We start from the raw sequence: 11088 nt of genomic DNA, 5'->3' as shown, positions 1-11088 counted from the left end.
GTGGATTACCCACGTTTAGCCATACATCTCAAATAAACGACCTATCTCTCGATCTATAATCGATCTTTACTGTGCCATAATGATCTCTGCAGATGAGTACAATCGGAGTAACGATTCCTAGTCGAAGATTCTCAAGTATATTACGTTAAAATCCCTTAATGACTTCCCTAGATAATTTGGTTATCTCACAGCGATCAACTCAAAGAATAGCACTATAGGCGCGTCGAGAAAATGCCCAATTTATCTAATTGAAAACAGTGAAATTTCAGGATATTATAGTTATGTCCTCCATGCAAACCATAGTGTTAATAGTAGTATCGTATCTTTCTACACCTTGGCACCTCCTCACTCACCTTTTGAAAAACCATCACCGACATAATCAAATACTAACATTTTTTTGTCATCTAACACATTGATTTATCATTTAACATTGGTAAATGTTCTAATGAAGCTTTTTAAGGATGCGTTTGATAACCATTATATTTCTATGAATAATTTTATATTAGAAATTATTCTTTTTTATTCTGTTTTGGGAACAATTTCTAAGCATTTGAAACTATTTGGTAACTACCCAAAATATCGATTTCCATAATAGAATTACTTTTGGTACCATTTTCAAAATTTCTAATCCAAACCCATTTTCTTTTAATTTTTTAATAATTTCATTACTTTTTATCTTCTTTTCTTTTCTTTTTCAAGCTTTAGTTGATTGCTCGACCTCGGGATGACTGGCGACTAGCAAGACGAGGGCAAGCGATCTCGTCGAAGCGTTGTTGGCAGCCCTTGGTAAGGCCTTGCCTTGTTGGCCGAGCCTTAGTTGTGAGAAGTCTCACCCAAATCTGGTAAGGCCGGTTCGCCCGGATCCGGTGAGGCCGAGCTCACCCACCGTTGCCGAGGTCGACCTCCCGATGGCTCGATGAGGTTGAGCCCCGCTAGCGTTTGGGTGAGCTTGGCCTAGCTAGATCTAGTGAGGTCGAGACTTGCTCAGCTAGGCGAGGCTCATCGATGGTCTGGGAGGCTTTGAGTAAGGCTTGCCAAAGGGCGGGCGAGATCTTTGACATGCTCGCTAGACCTCACCCAATCGGTTGTCAATGATCGGTGGCGGTGGATGATAGCAACGATAAGGTGGCCAACGGCGGCAGCCGTGGAAGAAGAAGAGAGAAGGAAGAACAAAAAGAAGAAGAAAAAGAGAGAATAAATTTGAAGCACTTGATTTTGAAATTGTTCCTTGAAACAAAGAAGCAACATTTTCTTACTCATTGATTCTATTTCAAATCTATTCCTCGGAACAAATTGGTTTTCGAGAATAAAAAATTTACCAAACGGATTTTTGTTTCAAATCTATTCTCGAGAACAAAAGAGTAGAATTTGTTACTATTTAACAAGTTGCCAAAACACACTTTTTTAGACGCCTTCCCATAGTAGGTTATTGTGATACCTTCACAACCGATTTATCAAAAATCAAGAATCCATTCAATGTGACTATATCAAAACCCAAACCCCAATACTAAATATCCATCACTAAACGTGAACTTGACTACTATGGCCCCGTTTGGTTCAACATTCCCAATGGGCTTTCAGTCTCGAAAGCCCCTTGGGAAAATTTCTAAGTGTTTGGTTTAGTATTTTGAGGTGTCCTTAGTCAAATGTTAGCATTGGGAATGCTTTGTGGAATGCTGAAGAGGGGGTTTAATGAATTTTTTCTTCCAATATTGCCCTCACTGATAATTACGTTTTCATATTTTACCCTAAAAAACCACTGTGCATCGTCTTCCTCGCTGGTCTTAAAGCTTCAAGAGTGAAGCTTAGTCGGCGGAGCTCAGCCAGCCATATCTAGTCGCCCACGCATCGCCGTCACCATGCACCGTCGTCGCGTGGGTCACGGCGCGACCCACGCGACAGCCGAGCAGTTTCGGCCCACCACCCACCGCATCCGGGGGCTGCCCACACACTACAATCGCGTGAGTCGCGGCCTCAGGCGACGTCGCCTAGGTCGTGCAACCCACGTGACCCGCCGCCTCCCACCCACCACTACCACTAGTTGCCTCCCCCACCATAGCCACCAGCCGCCTCCCCACCTACTCCTAGGCTACCTCCCAACCGTTCCCCTCTCGCTTCTACATCTCCTCCTCGTTTTCCTTTTCTTTTTTTCCTTTTTCTTTTCACCCCAAAGCTACTTTGCAAAATGCAAATACCAAAATAAGAGTACCTAAAAACTTCAGCATTCACCAAATGCCCATTCTTAAAGATACTTGGAGAAATGGCTTTGCATTTCCCAAAGTTGAACAAATAGGCCCTATAAGCTCTAAAGAAAGCCACAGTGCTTCATCAAGTTAATAAACATGAAAAATGGAGAAACGCAATGCTTCAAGAATTTAATGCTTTTTGTTGCGTAATGAAACATAGGTTTTGGTTCCATTGAATCCTAAAGCAAATGCCGTGGGGCTTCAAATGGGTTTATCAAGTCAAGACACATTGAGATGGTTCGATAGATCGGATAAATCATGCTTGGTAGCTGGGGCTACAATCGGTAAGGGCATCGACTATACGGACATGTTTAGTCCCATTATTAAAGCAAACAATGTCCATGTAGTTATTTCATTGGTTCTAATAAAGAATTGGAAACTCCAGCAATGGGATGTTAGCAACACATTTTCAAATGGTAACTTGACTAAAAAAGTCTTCATGGCCCAACCTTGGGGCTTCATTAATAAAGAAAGCTCAAACCATATATGCAAGCTATAAAAAACTTCCTACGAATTGAAACAAGCATCGCAGGCTTGGTTTCAACAGTTGAGCATCTTCTTCAAATCACTAGGATTTATCGAATCAAAAACCAATCCTTCCCTCCTCTTTATACTACATTGGCCTGATTTCTTCATTTACAAGTTCATCTATGTTGACGACATTATTACTATAAGGACTAATCCGGCATTTATTCCAGGCACCATTAATTGCTTAAACAAGGAGTTCTTTATAAGAGAATTGGGTGAACTTAATTATCTTCCTAGGAATTGAGGTGTTCAAACATCTATCAAGACTCCTGGTGCCACAAGAGAAATATGTTCTGTATCTCCTCCACCGAACCAAAAGGACAATACTAAACCAATTCACACGCCCATGGCTACTAATACTAGTTTAATCAATCAAGGTAAGCCATTTGAAGATGTCGTAAGAGCTCTTTAGCATGCCATGCTAGCTCGGCTAGATATCTCTTATCCGATAAACAAAGTCATAGTTCTTGAAAGAACTAAATAAAGACCACCGAAGTGTAGTGAAATGGATCCTACACTATTGGAAGGAAACCGTTTTGCATGGATTACTCATTAGTTCCCAATCCACCATAGAACTCCATGCATACGGACTAAAATTAGACTAAAAAACACACACACACACACACACACACACACACACACACACACACATATATATATATACTTGTATAACTAGTGTTCCTGAATTATTACATGAAGGGACCCATCTCCACATATGTATTAGTAGCCTCCCATAAAGTTCTGTCCTCATTCTATACAAACAAAGAGGCATAGGCACAGTGCCCATTGTCAGCACTCATACATAAGTAAGAAGAAGCAACTTCAGAAGACACAAGGTCAAGTCAAACTAGAAATACTCTTTAAGAATCCAACCATTGTCCTATCTTAGAGCCAAAAGGTGTGAGTGTCTTGTTGTAAGCTTCAGATCAAGCTGGCTCCGCAACAGAATAAGTGAGGGGCGTGTGCAAGGTGGTCCGCAGTCATAAATGCTCCATACCAGTGTCCTCCAATAGCAATTTTGTTTGGATTAGCAACCTTAATCAGCAAATGATATAATGAAACCTGTCAAAATTATCTCATTTATAAGAATTGTGTGGATTGAAAAGAGAAGAGGAGCTCACTCCGCGACGAATGACTTCCTCCACAGCAGCCCCTGCACTGGCAACCGATTGATCCACGTACCTGACAAACGAATTGTGCCAAAACATAGATACATATAAATAATATAGAGCTATTAATAGCACAGTTTTTTGGTTAAAGTCTAGGAGCCTACTTGAGGTGGCTCAGGTTTTTTGGCTATGGCAATTTCTGATTAAAATTGACCCGATAGACTACATTGACAAAACACAAAAAGTTTAAAACTTGGCAAAATTGAAAAATTTATAATTGAATGAGCAAAAATTCAATAAATGAAGGACTTTTTGAATAATTTTTTCTAATAGATACTATACATCTTTTAGCCTCCAATCTATTGATAGATTTACTTATCATTTCCTTTTTTCTCTCTCTTTTTTTGAGTATTATAGCATACACTGCCGTGTCAAAGGAATTTCCACAAATGGACTAATTTGCTCTCAATTTGATGGTTAACGAAGGAGTGTGCACTTAAAACTCTAAAATCAAGAGTGAATAAAGACCGTTTGCGTGAACTTGGTTCTCATGTATGGGTCCATGTTACGTCTGTCGATCCATAAGTATATATTGAAATTATTAATGTGTAGGGCGGAGCATGCATATTGATCAAAACGACATCATTTTGGTTGATTGTTACAATCACGTCAATTGAAAGCAATAACAAGTGGGGCAAATCACGCGAGACGCCAAGTGGAGCAAAAACTATCCTCGTAGACGAAAACCAATGAAAAAAAAAGAAAGCACGAGATCAGCACGTGCAATGTTTTAGGGGTTCGGTGAGAGAGACGTCATCAGTGTGACATCGCTCTAAATTGGAGGCATAACCAAAGTGAGATCGGACGATGAGGACATGAAGACCGTGGTCAAATCAACAACCCCTTTTAGATCGTTCTTGCCCTAATTTTTTAATGCCCTGTTTGGTAAAGCTAACCAAGTTGGAATGGCTAGACCCATAAAAAGAAAGGCCAAGTTGGCATGGGACAGATACTGGTATGGACATGGCCACCAGTTTAATATCCGATGTGCTCTCGAAAACTCAGTTCGATTTTAACGGTTTTAGAGATCCTACCATCGAAAAGCAAAATTGACCTTCCCTTGTTTTGAATTCTTCTATTCTTTATGCGTGACAGGCTTGCGCCGAATTAATAAAAAGAAAGACGACGAGAAAAAATAGAGCCCACGTGCATTATACAAAATGAAAGTAAATATATCTAAGCCAAGAATCATATATTAGAGGGAAAATGACTCAAATGATTTTCAAACTTTGATTCAATATATAATATGATCCATAAATTTTTAATTTATTCAATATAATTCCTAAATTTTGATTCAATATGCAATACCGTGGTACATGTTTAGAGTAATATATAAACTATATGAAAAATGTTCATAGTATTTTCGAACTTTAACTTAGCTACTAATTTAAACATTTACAAAAAAAATTTAAAGATAATGTTAAATAAATTAAAAATTCAAAAATCATATGGCGCATTGAATCGAAATTCGCGAATCATTTAGGTCATTATCTATACTTTTAATGATGTTATACTTTTGACTGAGAGCTTGTGCGCATGTGGCGAGCACGTCTTTCCTCTCACGCAAGACGCGGAGCCAGCCACACGCGAAATTCGCACTCGAGCGAGCAGAAGAGGGCTGGAGAGAGAGAGAGACCGCAGCAAGCAGAGAATTTCAGGGTCAATTACCGGAATGCGAATGGCCGCGCGATCCATCCGACATTTGACCGTTTCAATTTACGCCTGTCGCGGCCCTAAGGAGATCTCCATTGGTCAAGTCGCATTATCGAAATTTCAATGGTGCCCCCACCGCTACCGCAAGGCCCGGCTTTTGGCGTCTACCTCCACCACTACTGACAGCTCCGCAAGCGTGGTCGAATGTGCGCCGCCTTTCCACGTTTGACTTTGAGCGCGACAGGTCATTGGTCAATTTGGCGGCGCCTCGAAATTACCATTTTGCCCCCCATTTGGATAAACGAATAACGATTAGGTTCCGCTTTTCCAGTAATTACTTCAAGTCTTAGGTGTAGCCTAGCGAAGGAAAGAAGAGAAATCGAAAACGCATTCCTCAACCGGATAGACTTTTAAGGACGAATGCAATAGTAATGGCCCCTAATTTTTATTTTTTTTTCGATTTTATTTGGCCTAGTTCGTGAAGCTCGTTTTTAGCCAACTGGGTTCTGGAATTTTAGACTTTCCATCGAACAAAAGGACAGAAATGCTCACATGGCCTAGATACAGGAATGGCTAGTGTGAAAATCTGTCCCCTCAAATTATTGACTTCACAATAGAAACTATCACTCCTTGATTAACCAAACATCGCAATCCTTGGAGCTTGATGTCTGACGGATGATTCCGTTCCGAGGAAGGAGTGCGAAATTGATGATTGGGTTTTACTATCGATGGAACTAATTTATTAATAGTGGCAAAAATATTTTTCAACGGAAAGAGAGCGAAGTGTTTGATTAATTAAAGGAAACGAACGAATGAAATGACCAAATTCATAAGTAAAACTATCCGATTGTGACATTTAACAAGTCTTGGTACAAGCTCGTTGAAAGCCCACCGTAGGTTGAACTTTAGAATGTGACATTAGAGCTAATTTCTTCACATCCCTCGTGATTAATCATTCTACACTAGAATCTTAATTGACCATATTCTTTCTCTCTCTCTCCGTGAAAGTGTGTCTAAATGTGAGACTTTCGTTACATGCGGACTTTGGTTACATGCGCACGACTGACAGACGATATAATTTGACAACCCCGGACATTTTAGTTATAATTTTTAAATAATAATTTTTGTGAGATATTCGAAAACTAGTCGGGAATTTATGCTAATTTATGAGATATGTGTATCTTCAATGCGTTATGCCACATTAACGTGTGAAGAAACAAGTTAGTCATAAATGCAAATTTTCAAATGTCGAAGTTTTGAGATTCATAATGTGATTGATGATTACTTAAAAGCTGTCCTGTAATATTCATATTTTTACCTGAGAATCGTTATTTTAGTCCATTTTAGAAGTCAAAAGTTAATTTATCGTGTCTGGATTTGGAAGTCACTTATGTCACGCATGACATCGTGATTTACTAAAAGCTATTCTTGTAATATTCATATTTTTACCTGAATCGTTATTTTAGTTCATTTTAGAAGTCAAAAGTTAATTTATCGTGTCTGAATTTGGAAGTCACTTATGTCACGCATGACATCATGATTTAGTAAAAGACCAGGATATTCCTAACTAGTTCTAGGTTGGCATCCTCATTAGTCATTCGACACGGTCCCACGAGAATTTCATTGAAACTTAAATCTTTTTCTATTATTATTATTATTATTACTACTATTTGTTACTACTACTACTATTAAGTCCTTCGGTTACTGTGTTTTCACCTTGCTTATTCTTATTTTGCCAAAAAAAAAAAAAAAATTCTTGGGCATCATACATATTATTATTATTATTATTATTATTATTATTATTATTATTATTATTATTATTATTATTATTATTATTATTATTATTGTCTCATTAGACCTGAAATTCCATCGCTGGCTTCGTGCCATGCAAAATCCGAGCTTGCATGGATACATCACAAGCTCAATTTTCAATCCGTTAGTAAGGGCAAAGTAGTCGGCCTCTGTTAGTCCTCATGGCATGGGCAAGGAACGTGCCCAAATTGAAACATTAGGGTTAAAAACTGAGTTGCTAAGCATGTTATTCTTCATTACAAGGAACGCCATTTCACCATGGATTTCATCTTCGAGTACATTTTGCGTGAGATCGGCAAGTGAACTACTTTCGGACCAAAAAGGGGGGGTGGTTACTAGGTGCAACTAAAACGGTGAACGTGAAAAATGAATGTTCTCATGGTTTAATTTTTTATGGAGCTAGTGTTGTTTTTGTTTTAATCCTTGGTTATCAGGACCAGCTTCCGTGCATGTCGACTAGTTTATCTCCATGGGCAATTAAGGATACACTCCTCCACATAGACTTAGAGGCATTCGCGATTCCACTATTGTGACGCGTTCCCAATACCACAATCTAAATATATACCTTATTATTGTGAGAGTATCACACACAAAGTACAAAATGTTGTAAGTAAAGTTCAACCACTTTACTTCCATTGAAGTCAGAAGATCTTTTCACATGAAATGGTAAATAAAGCGTGTAAAAAATTGACTCCCCACATGACTTAAATTTGTAATTTAATAGGAGATTAATGATGTGTTTGTTCGAAAAAATGAATGATTTGAATAATATTTTTCTAAGAATGATATATTATATCAATAACAAATATGAATCAACGAAATAAAAATAATATTTTTTTATTCATAAATGAGACCGAGCGATATAATTGATTATTTTTAAAAGGGTAAATACTTTGAAAAACCTCAAATTGATACACCAGGTGACAAATTTACCTCAAACCATTTTTTTAATAATGAAAAATCCAAAACTCCAGACATCTACGACAAATTTACAGTTGACCATAAAAAACCCTATATTGGTACATTTATGACAAATTTATCCAAAACTAATTTATTTGATGGCAAAAAATCCCAAACCCCAGTAAATTTATGACAAATATACACTCATTAAATTGAATTAATACTACAAAAAAAATCACAAAAATTGTAAACTATGACAAATGGATTTTAAAATCGCAAATTGGTATCTGGTCAATTGTCGTGTGTTATTTAACTTAATAATTTGTGATAAAATTTAACGAAAACTAACGAGAGGGTAAATTTGTCACAGTGTAATACCGATTTTGGGTAAATTTATCAAAAGTATACTTTTTGGTGGTTAAAAAAATAGTTTTGGGTAAATTTGTCGCATGTATACTGGGTTTAAGGTTTTTAAGGTATTAACCCGTTTAAAAATATATTGGTCACATGAGCGACTCATTTATTATTATGTCGAAAGCTGCAATTTTTTTTTTTTCTTTTTAAAAAAGAAAAAGATGTAATGCTCGATGGGGAAAGAAAGTTGGCGTGACTTGCCAGCCACGAAATATAAAGCGACAGTACAAATCCAAATTTCTATCGAGTCGTAACCGTACTATTCCAATGTCAAAATGGGCAAAAAAAAAATAATGGAACCGCAAGGAAAGTTCCAATTCCATTCCCTTTCCCCTCCTACAAAAAACCCCCATACCGCCCGCTTCATTCCCCACCGCATTCCTTAAACCCTCCCGTCAAAACCCTCTCTCTACATCGCCATCTTCTTCTTCTTCCTCTCCTTCCATTTCTCCCCTTTCCCTAAACCACAAGCAAACATTCTCCGACAACTCTGTTCTGCGTTCGTCTGTATTTGCAGCTTTGCATTCTCCCGCGAAAGTTGAGGCTCCGACAATGTGTGGCGGTGCTATCATCGCTGAATTCATCCCCCGGAACCGACGCCGCGTCACCTCCTCCGACCTCTGGCCCGACTCCCTGTTCCTCAAGCCCTCGAACGGCCTCGACGACCCGCTCCCCCCGAAACAACACCCCTGCCCCGCCTCAGGTACTGCTCTGTTCCTTCGTTTTCTTGGGGTCGGTTCTTGGCGGAAATTCTGAGTGGGGTTTTTGACTGGGGAATTTCGTCGAACAGGTGGCGCGCAGGAAGAGAAGGCCCCGAAGAAGCCGCGGAAGAACCTGTACCGTGGGATCCGGCAGCGCCCGTGGGGCAAGTGGGCGGCGGAGATCCGCGACCCGAGGAAGGGCGTCCGGGTCTGGCTCAGGACGTTCAACACGGCCGAGGAGGCCGCGCGGGCTTACGACCGGGAGGCCCGTAAGATCCGCGGCAAGAAGGCCAAGGTGAATTTCCCCAACGAGGACGACGCCTTCTCCACCATCCCGCGGGCTCACCAGACCCAGCACCACCACCACCCCCAGGTCCCCGACTACCCTCCTCTGTATCAACCCAACTGGAACAACAACGGGGCACCCGCCAAAACTCTGGACTTGGCCTTCGCTTACGACCTGAACCAGACGGGGCATTTCCCCGCGAACGGCTACGCCCCGATCCACGCCGAGCCCGTGGCCATGTCCAGCGAAGAGATCTCCGGGTCGGGCTCGGAGGACACGCACGCCTCGTCGACGGCCGCGCTGCTGGGCGCCAACTACGGCGCCGCCGAAGCGAAGGTGAAGGCGGAGGGGGAGGTGGGGAAGAAGAAAGAGGAGGACGAGGAGAGCGAGGTGCAGAAGCTGTCGGAGGAGCTCCTGGCGTTCGAGAACTACATGAAGTTCTACCAGATTCCCTACCTGGACGGCCAGTCCGCCGCCGCGCCGCCGAATCCCGCTCAGGATAGCGTCGTGGGCGAGCTCTGGGCCTTCGACGACGACAACGACAACGCCTCCGGCGTAACCGCCGTGGCTCCGGCCGCTCTCTGATCGCGTCGTTTTTGGGGGCGCCTCTTAGAATTTTTATTCCTATTTTGCCCTTTTATTTTCGCATTTCCTTTATTTATATTTTAGAACCTGTGTCGATCGGGTAGGGGGATTTGATGGTCGTGGTTGCTGATCGGAACTCCTTTTTCTTTTGTGAACAAAGTACAACCTCTTACCTTGTAATAAAATTGTGATTACTCTCGTTCAGCAGCTGTCGTGCAAAGCTAATCTTAATTTTCTCGAAGTGATTTCGTGGTCATGACACGAGCCATGCTATAACCATTTCAGCGATCCAGCAGAGATGAGCAGTTAAAAAAAAAAAGAAAACGCGGAAAAAGCCAGAGAATATGGGGAGAGGGGCAAAAGGGTCAAATCGGGGCGACAAATTTTGGGGTCCGAACCCGAAAAAGGTTAGGTGACATCGAATTCCACGCCGATGGAGAAACGGGATGCGGCCGCTGGTTTTCGGGGCGGTCGAGGCGGAGGCGGAGGCGGTTACTGGTTAGCGACTTGACGCGGCGGGCCGCGGTTTATTTGTGTTCCGGTGGGCGGCGCACGCTGGTTTCGCTCGGGAGGTTCCGGCTCGCACGGGGCGCGTGCTGGATTTCAACGGCCCCTCTTTTGGGGTTTGTACTGCATGTTCGTACGCTGTCGGTGACGAGATTGGGCATGAGGATTTCTCTTGTGTCGTACACTTTCACTCACGTGCCGCTTGCGTGGAATGCATTATATTAGATTATATATATTATTATATTTCCGTTTATGGTCGAGGGAATTTATTATATGAAGTTAGGACA

General features: G+C 41.2%; 1 protein-coding gene and 1 pseudogene across 1 annotated transcript; one reads left to right on the top strand and one right to left on the bottom strand.

The window, feature by feature from the left end:
• Positions 1 to 368, bottom strand: part of LOC104452883 — a 3585-nt pseudogene extending 3217 nt beyond the window's left edge.
• An 8711-nt stretch (positions 369 to 9079) lies between these two features.
• On the top strand, positions 9080 to 10446 carry LOC120286665 (ethylene-responsive transcription factor ERF071). The gene is made up of 2 exons (XM_039299038.1): positions 9080 to 9425; positions 9513 to 10446. Exons 1-2 carry the CDS (start codon positions 9275 to 9277, stop codon positions 10292 to 10294), a joined length of 933 nt encoding a protein of 310 aa, XP_039154972.1. The 5' UTR covers positions 9080 to 9274; the 3' UTR covers positions 10295 to 10446.
• The last annotated feature ends 642 nt before the right edge of the window (positions 10447 to 11088 follow it).

This window comes from Eucalyptus grandis, chromosome 8 (assembly GCF_016545825.1).
Source record: "Eucalyptus grandis isolate ANBG69807.140 chromosome 8, ASM1654582v1, whole genome shotgun sequence".
Taxonomy (NCBI): Eukaryota; Viridiplantae; Streptophyta; class Magnoliopsida; order Myrtales; family Myrtaceae; genus Eucalyptus; species Eucalyptus grandis.
The sequence above is the reverse complement of the archived record's forward strand: the minus strand, read 5'-3'. Positions and strand labels throughout refer to the sequence as shown.

Coding starts and splice junctions, on each gene's coding strand:
- LOC120286665 (XM_039299038.1), top strand. CDS start 9,275: ATGTGTGGCGGTGCTATCATCGCTGAATTCATCCCCCGGAACCGACGC. Junction 9,426..9,512: donor ACACCCCTGCCCCGCCTCAG/GTACTGCTCTGT, acceptor TTCGTCGAACAG/GTGGCGCGCAGGAAGAGAAG.